This window comes from Glycine max, chromosome 12 (genome assembly GCF_000004515.6).
Source record: "Glycine max cultivar Williams 82 chromosome 12, Glycine_max_v4.0, whole genome shotgun sequence".
Taxonomy (NCBI): Eukaryota; Viridiplantae; Streptophyta; class Magnoliopsida; order Fabales; family Fabaceae; genus Glycine; species Glycine max.
In genome coordinates, this window is record NC_038248.2 from 10,690,018 (window position 1) to 10,704,778 (window position 14,761).

Genomic DNA, 14,761 nt, shown 5'->3' on the forward strand with positions numbered 1-14,761 from the left:
TATACTTTGGTGCCAAAACCAATTCAGTTATAATAACTGAAAACAATTATGACAGCACCACTTTAAAGCCTTCTCACTTGTGCCAATTGTGATTTTGAGTCACTCACCACATATACCCTCCGTCACCAACCTCAACCCCTTCTCCGTTTACGGCCGCCTCACCTTTGCCATGTCGCTGAACTCCTCCGCTGTCGGTGACCCGACGGCTTTCTCGGCCTCCAAAGGGTTACGCGTCTGGGTCTCGTACTCGAATGTTTGGCCAAAAGATCCGATGTTGAAGGTGGATCTCAATGTGGGTATGTACGTTAAGGATTTGGTGTATGTGGGGTTTTCTGGGCCTACCCAACATAGCATTAAGGTTCACAGTGTTGAGTGGTGCATGGCTAAGGAGGCGGCGAGGTCGACGACGATTACACAGTAGTCCCGTGATTCGGGCATGGCTGAAGGGAGGGGAAAGTGAGAGAATGCGGTGATGTTGTGGTTAGGGTTTGTGAGTGTGGCAGGTACGGGTCTTGTGAGAGTGAAAGGAAAAAGGACTTTAAAGTTGGAAATCGCAACCACATATTCACTTCTAAGACGGTTTTTATAAAATCGTTTTCGTTGAATAATCAAGTATTTACATAATTGTTATCACATGACATTTTAAGACGGTTTCGCATAACTGTCTTAAAGTGTGTGTCATAAAAAATAATTTTTTTAGTAGTGATCGCTGCAATTGACAACTGTCATATTGTTTTGTCTTTATGAAGAAAAAGGGGGGAAATGTAATTGTAAACAACAAAAAGATGCAAATGTAAATTATGACCTTCTTGAAAGCTTATACCTTATACTATGAAGTTTTGATGTTGATAAAGCCAATGATTTGACAAAAGAAGTTGTTAATGCTAACAAAGCTCTTGAATGAAGCACTTCATGAAGATAAGAAACAAACCCAAAAAAGATATAAGCTTATTGAACACTAAGGCAAGAATTGAAGACCAAGAGTCAAGACTTCGGTAAATATATGTAATCACTTTAGAGTTCAATAAAGTCCAACTTAAATGATCTATCTAGGAGTAAAATGCTAAAAATTGTTTTCTAAAAAAAATCACTAAGTGAATTTATATCAAGAGGGTATTCGGCATACTGGATAACTGAATATCCAAACAATTGTTTTGCTTCAACGATAAGTTAATATGAAGGTTTTTTGGTCATCTAGGTGGCCCAATAGTTGTATACTTACATACTAGGTTCTTAAAAACCAAATTCGGATCTTGAGGAGAACGCTAAGGTCTCAACTATTTGACTAGCCGAATAGTCGGATACCTTAGGATCCTAGTATTTCTTGTGAACAACCTATAGAAGTGCATAAAGGCCACAGGGTGTCAAAGCACTACAACAACACTTCGACTATTCAGCTGGCCGAATAATGAGATACCATATGATCAAATACTTCATACATTTAACTTATATCAACAATAAACTATTAAGTATAATATAATCAATGTTATATGTATATTAATCATCCCAACAAATATTAAGGTTAGATTACCTAAAATAATAAGCACATACAAGGGTCCATGAATCTAAAATCATTAAGATATGTATAAATAGATGTGAGATTCTGGAAGTAAAAATATTGTTCGTTTTTATTTATTATACTCATTTATTGCTTAGCGTCAAAATCTGAGTTGAACATAAAGAGTGTTTTGTAGATACACACCCTCTAGACAACTTAGAAGCTAAATACATGAAAAGAGATATTTGGAGAGCAAACCAATTAAACAAGGAGAAAATTATCTTGTTACCTTTATATGTAGGTACATGATTATTTTTTAAGTAAAAGACTCAAATTTAAAAATCTCATTTATGGACTAAAATGCATGAAGGACTTGAGAATTCCATTGACAGACTTGAGTCTCTCAAAGAAACTTGATTCTTTTTAGAAAAATGCATTAAAAGTTTGCAAAAACCCGAATCTTTAAGTCTGAAAGACTAAGTTCCTTATGAAAGATTTTAGTCTTCCATGAAAAGACTTAAGTTATATGAATGAGATTAAGGAATTGTTGTAATCCAAATTAGTTTAAATCTTTTAATCTATCAATTTGGATAATCAGGGTTTACAAAAATAATTATTTTTTATCCTTTCATTCCTTGAATAAAAACATTCTTGAAATAATGATTTAATCAAACTCTAAATTTTTTTATCTTATCAAATTAAATCATTAAGGGATTTTGCAAGTCAAGTCTTTTCTATCTTTGTAATCCCTTTAAAAAGAAAGGCTTTTCATTAAACGAGAAGTAACGAAGAGAAAAATTTAGAGAAGAATTAGAGTGGATCAAGAAGGTATTCTTGGTTGAGAAGGAGAGTGCAATAGAGCTTCAATTGGTTCTACCATCACATGATTAAAATTCAAAACATGATTAGAAATCCTTGATTCCAAAATGGAAACAATTTGTTGCTATTTTTTGCAAAAATTAACAAAACTTCTTAAAATTCATTATTTACAAAGATTTAGGTGCAAAACTCAAATTCTACTAATTTGCATCAATTAATTTTCCTAAGGTTTTAATTCTTATTTTGTCTTTTCTGTTGTTTTTCTTATGAAAAGCATGCAAATAGAATCATAAACTTGCACATTTCAAGTATTATAACACAACCAATTATAATGAAGTAAAATTACTCAACAACAACAAATATATATGAAATTTTAATTGTCACCTCCATTCTCATATATTGTCGTAGGAAAAGCAATATAATAAACACTATAAATGCTCCTCCAATTATTCATTCTTGTCCTTGTTCACTTTCTGAGAAGATGAATCTACGGGTTTATCATCATAATCTATTAATGCAATTAAAATCCGAAGAACGAGTCTACCAACTTGACGAAATAGAAAAAGGCGATTTCCAACCGGAAAAAATCCAAAAAGTAGACTCACGATGAGAAAAGTGTATGTGGCTCCAATGACAGTTATAAGAAGGGAAAGTGCAGAGTTGTTGGCCACAACTAGACGCACAGCCGCCATAAACGCCACCGGCACCGTTACAAAGGCAAGAATCAAACAACTCATTGCAAGGATAGTTGTTCGTGTTGCCAATTTATGATCAAAAATCAATGCCATCAACATAAGTCCACATGCAAGTACAGAGCTATACATAGCTGTCATGTTGAAGGTGGTGAATACCCAAAAGAATCGTTTATGAGCTAAAACTGCCATCCCTCTATTTTTAGGGTTTGTGTCATCGGAACTGTATACACCTCCTGGCACAGTGAAAGCCGCTGCAAATGTCACAGTGACCATCAATGTGGCCACAACTAAAAATGTGTTGATGAGATCTTTTAAACTTGAATTTGTTTTGGACACTTGCTGGTGTTGAGAACGCAACATATTATTTACCTTCACGGGAACACCAGCTTCTTTTAATACTCGATTTGCTAGAAACTGCATAGAAATTAGAAAAGTTAAAAAAAAAAAGAATAAACATAAGTTAACATAGAAGTTATGCATCGTTAAGAAATAGAATTTCAAGTTGTGATTGGATATCTAATACTAAAATCAAATGAAACAATGTGTAGCAAAATAAAGTGAAATTAGAATGAAACAAAAAGATATTATAGTTCTATTATTTTAATATATTTATGATGAAACCAAAAGAGCAATTAATATACATATCTGAAATGATAGAATTTAATATTATTTCGCTTCATGTCATTTATATAACTTTATTTTATCTTTTTTTTTTCATTCACGGAAACATATTGCTTTACTGCATGAAGCCAATATAAAGTCTTAAGCACTTCTAAAGATAGTATTATTTATTGATCATACCTTGCGAATCGTCATTTGATTTTTCAGTTCCAAACAAACGATATCTCTGGCTGTTAAACCGCTGCTATTCGAGAGATTCACATTTGTTCTATTTTCTCGCGTAATAAAGTACATAACTTTAGGAAATAAGTTTATTGAAGCCAAATGCAGTGGTGTGTTTCCATCATTATCTTTCTGATTTATAGTAAATTGATCGATCTTCGGATTTTTCAATAGATATTGTACTACATTACTTCTTCCATTCTTCGCAGCAACGTGAAGAATATTCTGGCCTTTTTTATTAAGAACACGAGGATTAATAGGCCATTCGTTTTGAAGGAATTCTTTAACCACCTCAAGATGACCCCTTTTGCAAGCAAGGTGAATAGGAAGATGTCCCTTCTTATTCCCTTCCAAGCTGAATGAATTTTTCAATAGAGTACGAAATCCTTCAACATAACCAATGTAAGCTGCATAATGAAGAGAAGTACTTCCATCTTCAGCTCTTAAATAAAGTAGCTCTGGTCGTTTCTTTAATATGGTTTTTATTAGTTCTACAATCGAACAAAATAAAGTAATTAGGATTTTGCTAAGGACAGGCTAAAGAATATTAAATATATTTTTAATCATTTAAAAATTAAATATTAAATCAATTTTGTATAATCCTACACAAATTACACTAACACCTTATACATTACACTTCTCCTACACAAATTGTTTGAAAAATTACATAAACTCTCATAATGGTTCGAAAATATAAGTGACATCTTACACATTACACTTATCCCCTTAATTGTTTGAATGTGTTTGTCTATAGGAAATAAATGTTAAAAAAATTGGAAGAATTGGTGTAATCTCACGAAACTTTAAGGATGATTTGTGTAATTTACTGTTTGAAAAAATGTTCACCTCTCATGAATAGCCAAAAAAATGGGTATTGTCACTATATTAAATACGTAAGGATGGTGAGTGATTGTTTAAAAACCAAAAGAGATGTGAATATTATTTAAGAAAATATAAAAGGATATTGAGTGTAATTTTTCTTTTTTATAATTTTCACGCCCTTTATAAATAGGGTTAGAGTTAGTTATGTTTGATAAAATGTGCTAAAAGCTAGTTTGAACTTGGAAATTTAAATGTTGAAAAACTAACTTATAGCTAAAAGCTAAAATTGTTAGCTAATTTTTTTTTTTAGGTAATTTATTAAATCACATGTGTTTGATAAAATTATTTGTTAAAGTAACAGAAAAATATAAAATGACATAAATAAACATAATTGTATGATATTTTTATATGAATTTTAATTTTATTTTAGATATAAATATATTTATAGGTGTTATAATTTTAGTTATTTAATTAATTTAGATTTTTGTAATTTTTTATTTATAGACAAGTTATTAGGATTACAGTTTTAGTTTCAATCATTACATTTTATTTATATTATGTATTCTACTATAATCTTATATTATACATTAAAATATTTTTAATTAAGTTTAAAGTAAACTAAAAAAGAGATACACTTAAGTAGACATTAAACTGAAGTAAAAAAAATAAACATTATGTTTTTATTATGTTAGTTAACATAATAGTTAAAATAAATCATATAATATAAAATTATTCAAAAAAATAATAAATCTTACATTTATTACTGTCAATTTTGTAAAGTATAATATTGAAATAACAAACTAAATATTATAAGTAGTATAATGATTAAAACAAATAGTTCAACATAAAAAAATGTGTAGAAGAAATGAATAAAATTATGTTATTATGTTAGTGAGAGTAACAGTGAAAATAAATAAATAATAAAATCATGGTTTATTTAAAAATATTAATAAAAAAATGTAATTAATATTTTAAAATATAAAGAAATAAAATAAAAAACTAAGAAATTAATGTTTTAAAAAAATTACATTTCAAAAAATAATAAAAATTACTAATAAAATCTAAAAACCAACTAAAATGATTTGCGGAGCATAACATAAACATATCAGTCAACCCAACCTATTTACATCTAGTCAATTACAAATTCCCATAACATATGTCAAAGGCCCTATTAAACAAATGGGTTCATGAAATTATTTACCCATGTGTTAGCTCCCTTTCCATGCAAGTTACAAAGTTGGGCCATATAGTAAACAAATTTAAAAATAAAAATACGGACAAAAAATATTAAAAATTAAAAGGTTAGTAAAATTAACTAAAAGTAACAAATTATTTCAAAGAAAAGTTCCTGGGTTAACTTGCTAACAATGGGACTTCAATGTGTTTAAGCCATATCTTAATTATGAGAAACAAGCCCCAAAAAAACACATTGAAATGAGTCTATATTTCTCTTGGGCTTTTGCTTTATCCATGCACCATTTTTACTAAGTAAACTTTCACTTTTTTAACATGCAGCAAGTACTTTTTGGAATGCTATTTTTTGTTCTGAAAAATACTTTTCAGAATGTTAAAAAATAAATTTGTCTTATAAAATTAATTTCTGAAATATTAAGAAAAACATCTAAAAAATTCAAGCAGAATATTAGGACCATTAAAAATGTCATTTTAAGAAGAAAAAATTGTACAATAATAAAGCAATTGAAGTGAACAAAATGTAATTGATATATTGATTCTTCAATCTACACAATTCTAAGAGGCCCACTGCTGCAACAACTCGAAGTTTAGAGGATGAAGAAATCCTAATGCTAAAGCAAGACTAAGCAAGGGGGGAACAAAGGGAGGCCAAAACAAGAGATCAAAGGGATGAAGAGAGTGAAGGAGAGGAGGAACTGTAGTGAAAGAGAACAAAGTGTGTTGTTACTATGAAAAAAGGAAGTGTATTGTTGGGCTGAAAACGAAAGTAGGCCACAGAGAGAAGAATGCTCGAAGAAGATAGGTTATTTAAGTAATTTAATTTTAGAAAAAAAGAATGGAGAGTGTTTAGCAAAACGGAGAATGGATATAGCAATGGCCTTTCTCTTTTCGATTCTCTCCCGTTAGTATCTCTTCAATCTTCACCCTCTCTCTCCCAGTTGAAAGAATAACCATTGGATGTATCCAATGTTATAAAAACAGTCAAGTTAAAAAAAATAATTAAAATAATGAGAGCCTTTAGATGTACATCTAACGATCTTCATTAAATTTCGCTTTCTTCTTCACGGTTTTGGATTGAAGTCACCAAGTCCAACCATAGCCGACACCAGATCTATTCATCAACTAACATTTTTTTTTTCTTGAAGAAATAAGATAAATCAAGATTCTAGAAAATATGAACAAATCAAACTTGTCTCCGAAATCAGATAATAATACCATAAATCCAGTTCTATAAGTTATAAACTAAGTTCTTAGTTAAACTAAAATACCATAAATATATATATATAGTCATTAATGTGCGGGAAAAAAAATCAAGCTAGTAATTTGGTGTGAATTAGAAGGAATACCAGGATTCCGTTTCAGTATAGCTGCATGGAGTGGAGAGTTTCCAAAGCACAGTGGAAGCTTCTGATCTGCAGAGAATGGAATATCCAATAGAAGATTCACGATTGCCACATTGCCACTCGCAGCTGCCAAAAACAGTGGTGAACACCTAGACTTGTTCAATTCATGGACCATATCCTTATCTCTATGTAAAATGACTTGAAGCACACTTAGATCTCCATTATTGACAGCCTCATGCAAAGGAGTATCCCCAAGTTCATCTTTCTCTCTTGTTATCTCTTTGTCTTTCATCACATCATGTGTTGACTTCATTGATGCATATTGGGAGAGAATGAGGTTGACCATAGTAGAGTTCTTGGACCTCACAGCAACATGAAGTGGAGTGCCACCTCTTACATTTCTCCTAATAAGAAGCTCAGGAAAGTGACAACAAATCAACTCTACAATCTTTTCTTTCCCCTTATCTGCTGCCACATGAAGCAATGAATCTCCTGTCTCAGTGACTTGTTCAAAGATAACAGACAAATTCAATTTCCTTTGTTTACATTCTTGCTCCAACACATCAAGAAACTTGTTCACATTTCCTTCCTCAACAGCTTTATACAACTCAGGAATTAGAACAATTTTCTCTCCCACAAGTTCCTTATGCAGCAGTTCCTGTTGTGAAGCTGCATCTTGACTTGAGAATTGTGTGTTCTTCAGTTCCTCCATCCTCTTGTTGCATCTCTCTTTCCAGCTTGGATCATCGTCGATAGGAATTTTCAAATGATCAAGATCCATGATTTGAGCTGAATGATTAACACCTTAATCAAATGAACTAAACCAAGAAAGATGAAGGTTGTAATGTAATAATTATGGCAACAGATATGGTTATGAAACCTCAATACCTGTATATAAATTTAGGATATAATGATACGTCTATTATTTTATTACTACTCCGTCCGTCTTAAGATAATTATCAGGTTATTTTACATGAATAAAAAATAATTTTATATTATCATTAATTTATTTAAAATTTTATTATTTATTATTAATATTATAAAAAATTAATTGTATTAAACAATTAAAATAATAATTATTTTAAGATAATTTTTTATATGATAATTATAATAATACGGTTAAAGTAATAAATTAAATAATTAATGCGCATCTATCATAATCCGAGGATGGTGATGTGTGGTAGTACAGTGGCTGGCAGCATTATTAGGTGCATGTATAATTCACGGTTGACGTGAAGTCAATTTTTTTATTTTAAATCATTTTACTCATGAGTTGTAACGCACTGTTGCTTTAATCCTGAATTAATCTCAATATAGAAGAACGTGAGATATGAATAGTCGACAATGTTCGTTTGAAGGACGACAAACTCTTCGGTTGTGAAGTGACAGCGAGGCCAAGCCAAAATGCCAAGGAGTTTATTAAAAGGTAAACTTTATGATCCATGTATGGAGTATTAATCTATTGGTTGATTTAATATATATTTACTTTTTCTCGTTGACTTGCCCACTATTCAATTTCTTTGCCACCCCACGTTCATTGTCACATTAACGACTACTTCAATTTGGTAGGAAATAAATAGTAATTGTGAAAGTAAGAAGGAATGGAGATGTTCTTCTGTAAAAAAAAAAATCAATTATTAGGACTTATAATCAGTTTTCAGTTAAAAAAAACCGTAATCAATTATGGTTGTAATAATGCATGGATGGTCTAGCTACCATTTTTTTTTATTTCTTTTAAATCAAACATTTTAGATCTTATTTTAGTTCTCATATATTTTTATCTATTTTATTTTTCTTCTTTATTTTCATCCATTTTTTTTTCTTCTAAAAACATTGTAAGGATTATTTTTTTGTGGTATCATTGTAAGGATTACTTAAAGACATGTCAAGCACATTCTATTGTTTTGATCACTATTACAAAAAAGCTTTTTTACGACATCGTTTCTACGATGATTATAAGAGAACCGCTTTAAAAAGTGGTACGGTGACAATTTTGTAATTATTGTGCTGAAAATTAGAATTCATGACGCACATTTTAAGGTGGTTATTGAAAATCGCCTTAGAATATTTTGTGTAATAAAATTTACGTCGGTTTATATTAAAAATCCGTCATAAATCAAAATAAAAAAAAGAAAAAAAATAAAGAATAAAATTTTAGTTCAGAACACCCTAAGCTGCTTTCGCATTTGAGTTCACTATTCTGAACCCTAACCTTGTCACTCATTTCGCATTTGAAGCAAGCCCCTAGGCTATTCACTGTTCTGAACCCGAGGTTGTTCTTCTACAACTCGAGGTTGACTTCCTTTAGCTTGTTCTTCTATAACCCGATTCAATTTATTTTTGTTTTTGTTGTGATTTCAGTTTTCTTCTTTTCCTTTCCTTCCTTGTCATGGAGATGTATGCTGATAGAGTCTTATCTTTTCTTAGGTGCTGGAATTTCTTCCTAAACTGCTTGACACTTTGAAGGACGAGGGGTACTCTTTGACCAAATTTGAAGGGGCAGTGTTTCTTCCATGCTTAGTAGAGAAGGTTTGTATTAATAACTTTAATATTTGGGGTACTTGGGGATGTTGTTATTCCAATGAATCTTTCTGATGGTATAGGTGATTTCAGCAAATTTTTGGTTTACATAGGTTCTAGGTTTGACTAGTGTACTTCCTTGGGTGTTACAGACGAGGAAGTCACAATTCATTTCTTATTTTAATGTTGCAGTTAGGGCATAACATTGAGAAAGTACGAGAAAAAATGCGGGAGCTGACAAAATAATTTGTTGCCATATACTTTGCGTGTAAATGTTTCCCTTATATATTAAAGGGTTTGCGCTCAAAGAATAACCAAACTCGAATTGAATGTGCGGATCTTGTTGGATTTATTATTGATCATCATGGTGCAAAGGTATTGTTACTAATGCTTTTTAATGATTTCTTTTTCCTATTCAGTATTTTCCTGTGTTTCAATTAGGGTTTTCTGTTGACCCCGATTCAATTTGAATTTTTAAATTAGGGTTTTATTTTCCTTTTTGTTGCTTTTGAGGGTGTAGATGTAAAATTTAAAGCTTTATTTTTAAATAATATAAATGTTGTTTTTTAATATGCCTTGTTTTGAATTGTGATTCGATTGAAATGTCTTTTTGCGTCTTCTTTTGGTTTGGGAAGAAATCGAATTGGTTGCTTGACCTATGATCTTGTTGTGTAGTATCTGCTAACATAAGTGCTTATTTATTATTTAATTGTCTTTTTATGAATGGTGGAATTCGAATTTGCGAAATATGTATTCATGGTGGTTTATCAATTATGTGGAAGTGACAATGTCTGCTCTGAGGAACTTGTATATAGTGTGTCTGAATTTTCATTATTATTTGTGCATAAGGGATTTTACGTCTACTTGCTCATGTGTGCAGTGAAAATTATCAATTTTAGCTTGACCTGTCCATTGTTGGGACTGGTTCTCTTTGTTTTGGGAGGATCGAGTGGTATGTTAATTTGTCAGGGTTGGTTGACTGTAAAGTTATGAAAATTCCATATGCATTGAGAAGAATACATTCTCTATTCAACTATCTGTGTTTCATATGAATCCTTCATATTTATGATCTGTGCATAGCTATGTATACATTTGTTCAAGTATTCTAGTTGGTGTATGATTTTGAATCTCTTTGAGCAAACGTCTTTTCTCTTTTGAGGAATTTGGTTGGTTAATTTGTTTATTTTTAGTTGGGTGGTAGCAGTCTCGAATGCCTTTTATTTTTCCTTGTTTGAAATGTTGGTTCTATCATCTGCATCTTCTCGCAATACCCCCAATTTGGAGGTGTAAATTTCTGTTCAGATGACTAAATTCTGTAGTATTCTTAGGATCATACAAGGAGAGCTAGCCTTACTTGGACATTTTTGCTTATATAGCTTGGTTTTGGGTTGAGTTATGATGTTGGTTCCTTTTCTACCAAGTATAAAAAGGTTGGCTTTCATGAATTCTTCTAGACCCCATTTAAAAGGAACACAAAGGATTATTTGTTTCACTTTATATTCTGCTTTATATTGTTATTTGATATATTAGTTTATCTTTTAATAATTTTTAATGTTATGCTTTTCACCTTCTAGAAAGTTGTCCAGAGACAGCTAAGGTAGCTTCACATTTATTCTTGATGATCCTGCTGGAAACAGCTTCATTGAAAACCCATAAGAGATCATACCTCTTTTTTTTTATAATAAATAATAAGAGTAGTTTTATTAGAGAAGATATTATAAAAATAGAGGCTAAGATATCCTCATGACAATGTTATTTAATATATTCAAAATAATTGCTTTTTTCATAGTTCATAGACATAATCATGCCATTAAATAAATAGAAAAAAAAAAGCAGGAATTTGAGTGATTATAGTTGGTTCCACTCACATTGAAGGAACTCATGATCAAGTGCCAGAAAAGGGAGACGTGACTGCTGATCAAGTGAGGAGAGAACCTCATGGATCAATAGTGGCAACAGCTGGTCATCGAGCCATTGCGCAGAGTAATAATTTAGAAATTTTCGTGGGCCTTAGAGCATGTGACATGCAAGCCCCGAAGGAGTCCAAGTAGAATTTTTCCCTAACATATATTCAACCTTTTCAGTTTATTATAAAGAGATAATATAATTGGTGGCGGTCACATTCTAAATGGCCTTACGCCACTATAAGTTTGGACTTATGAATTATTAGTATATTTTAAATAAAATATTTTATATTACTATTAATTAATAATTCATTTTTTAATTAATTTCCATCAATAATTCCTACTACTATTATTATATATTCTTCTTTTCTATGTATCTATATAATCAAATGGTAATAAAAAAAAATATATCATTTTAAAATTTTTAATTTCATTCTTATCTTTTTTTAAGTATTTGTATTTTACGAAATTTTAAATTTTAAAATTATGAATTTTTTATCACTTTTTTATTTGTTGTTTTACCGTGTTTTTTGTTATTTCTTGTTATTATGTTAGCTGACATATCTTTATTTTATTAGCAATTTTTTAAAAATATTAATTTTTAAATTATCATTAAATTTTAAAATAATAATATAACTTTGATTATGTTATCCCTTTGTCTGCCTGAATTCTCTACTTGATTTACTACTTGAATTTTAAAATAATAATGTTATTGTTGTTTAGTGTTTGTGCTTTATGTGCCTGTTTGACTGTTTGATTCACTACTTGATTTGATCATTTTGACACCCCTAGTTTTCATGACCTGTTGAACCATGACACATCACGTTAGACAAGCTTTGATATGCTAAAGTAAGGTTACTGTAGAGTGTTCCCGACTTCTATTACTTTTCTTTCATTACATTTTCTTGATTTGATTTTGACTGCCAGTGCCTGTATGCTTCAGAATTCTGCTGTTTGAGTCATATACTACTTGTATAAAATAAATATAATTTTGCATGTTGTGACTGGGATGAAATTTTGTCAATTTTGGGCAATTATATTGTCATATTTTTCCCTAGGAAATTAATAGAATAACTATAATGTGAAAGATAATCTTACATCATGTATTAGACTATGGGGTGGCTTATATATAAAGTTGTCGTAGCTTGGAAGTTTCACTTAGTGTTATTTGTTACGTTAATTCCTCCGCCATGCATTGTGAAAGTGGACATATTATATTATACTTACTATTGACTAATAATTTTAGTACGTACTAAGTTGGATATCAATTTTAGTACTTGGATATCAATTTTAATGTCTGATAATGTCACATTTGATGTTCTTTCTAAGATGGTTATTACGAAATAACCATCTTTGAAAGGTTTTCACTTTGACATTCAAAGACGGTTATTATGAAATAACCGTCTTTGAAAGTTATATTTTTGACATTTAAAGATGGTTATTTTGAATAATTGTCTTTGAAAAATTTCTTCGTTTGCATTCAAAGACGATTATTTCACAATAACCGTCTTTGAAAGGTTTCTTCGTTTGACATTCAAAGACTAAATAAGCGTCTTTAAAAGGTTTTTGGTTTTCACATTCAAAGACGGTTATTACCAAATAACCGTCTTTGAATGTAAATGCTGACACAGTATACAAAGACAGTTATTAGCTAATAACCGTCTTTGAAAATTTGTACATTCAAAGATGGTTATTATAATAACCGTCATAAAAATTAATGTCGTTTTAACGATATTTTAAACTATGACGGTTGATAACCGTTGTTAAATGTACTTATTAACCATCGTAAAAAGTCATTTTTTTAGTGGATGCTTCTTGTTGCAATTGTGGTACGGTAGAGGAGAACATTCTACATATGCTCCGTGACGGTCCTTGATCAAGCTTCACTACTAGAAAACTTGCATTCAACATCGATTATTTAATGCGTACGACATTGGTTTAGGATCGTCGTCATAGCATGTGTCGTAAAATATTGTTCGCTATTCTACGACGGTCACCTGGACCATCTTAGAAGGAGTAGGATACTACGATGGTGTTTGACAAGGATTGTCTTAGCTTGCTTTGCAATATTACGTCGACCCTTTTAGCGTGACCGACGTAGAATGTTAAGCATTCTACTATGGTCACGTGTCAATGACCGTCTTAGAATGCATAGTATTCTACGACGGTTGTCGTTGACAAGTGACCATCATAGAATGTTATACATTCTAAGACGGTCATTGACACGTGACCGTCTTAGAATACATAGCATTCTATGACGGTTACCACAAAACCGACGTAAAATGTATGTTTTTTTGTTCTTTTTGTAATTCCAATATTTTTTTTTTGCACTTTTATATGTTAATACATTTTCCTTGAAATAAACACGTACATGACAATATCAAATTAATTAATTTTCATGCAATCAATAAAGAGTCCAAGAATATTTTCTGGTTTGCACCAAAGTACATTATGAAAACATATTAATGAAACTCATGTAATTCCAAAGAGACCGAAATATGTTGTAACATAATGAATTACAAGCAGACCCTCTCAAAAGAGATCGAAGAAGATCGAAGCTGAATATATTTGACTAATTAACTTCAACAGATGCATAACAAGCAGAATGAATTACGGGAGCTGAGGAAGCAAACCTTTCGAAATGACTGCACATTGTTTGAAATGGAAATAATGGAGGGGCCTCATGAACCCTGAGATCCATGGCCATTAGATTCATGTTGCCTCATTCCCCTGCATGTTGTGGTTGTCTAACCGCTTACTGCACCTCCTTTTGCCCTCATCAAATTCCTCCAATGAATGGAACCTACACAAGGGTTCATCATTGAAACCACTAGAGTGAGGTAAGATGTGATATCAACTTGTCAACATGCCATGAAATGTAGCCAAATACATTTAAATGCACATGATACTTACATCATAGATTGTAATTATGATTCATGGATAATCCAATTAATTGGACTCTTCAATGTCAAACATGATAATGAAGTAAAGGTTGAAGAAGTGCACTGGATATTGCTAACAAAGGAATTACCAGTTGAAGAAGGGAAGAAAAACTTCGGGCCACATCATGCTTTTCTTGACCCTTCACCAAATGAGAAAAGGATAGGACACCACTACTACTTG

The 14,761-nt window shown here is 31.1% G+C and overlaps 1 protein-coding gene across 2 annotated transcripts; it reads right to left on the reverse strand.

Moving 5' to 3' along the window:
• Window positions 1-2,679: 2,679 nt before the first annotated feature.
• Window positions 2,680-8,138, reverse strand: LOC100806131 (protein ACCELERATED CELL DEATH 6). 2 transcript variants are annotated; one of them, XM_006592365.3, is made up of 3 exons: window positions 7,218-8,138; window positions 3,814-4,346; window positions 2,680-3,426 (listed from the first exon to the last, which is right to left on the reverse strand). In XM_006592365.3, the coding sequence occupies exons 1-3, from the start codon at window positions 7,993-7,995 to the stop codon at window positions 2,764-2,766; spliced, it is 1,974 nt and encodes a 657-aa protein (XP_006592428.1). In that variant the 5' UTR covers window positions 7,996-8,138; the 3' UTR covers window positions 2,680-2,763. The 2 variants fall into 2 exon arrangements, with proteins under 2 accessions (XP_006592428.1, XP_040863199.1); XM_041007265.1 differs by having other exon boundaries at window positions 3,814-4,262; window positions 7,218-8,118.
• Between the last annotated feature and the right edge of the window lie 6,623 nt (window positions 8,139-14,761).

What these genes read in the sequence shown, in the direction of transcription:
- LOC100806131 (XM_006592365.3), bottom strand. Translation starts at nt 7,995, where the DNA reads ATGGATCTTGATCATTTGAAAATTCCTATCGACGATGATCCAAGCTGG. An exon ending in TATACTGAAACGGAATCCTG is followed by an intron (nt 4,347 to 7,217) that starts GTATTCCTTCTA and finishes GTTCGATTGTAG; the next exon opens with AACTAATAAAAACCATATTA. An exon ending in ATCAAATGACGATTCGCAAG is followed by an intron (nt 3,427 to 3,813) that starts GTATGATCAATA and finishes ATTTCTATGCAG; the next exon opens with TTTCTAGCAAATCGAGTATT.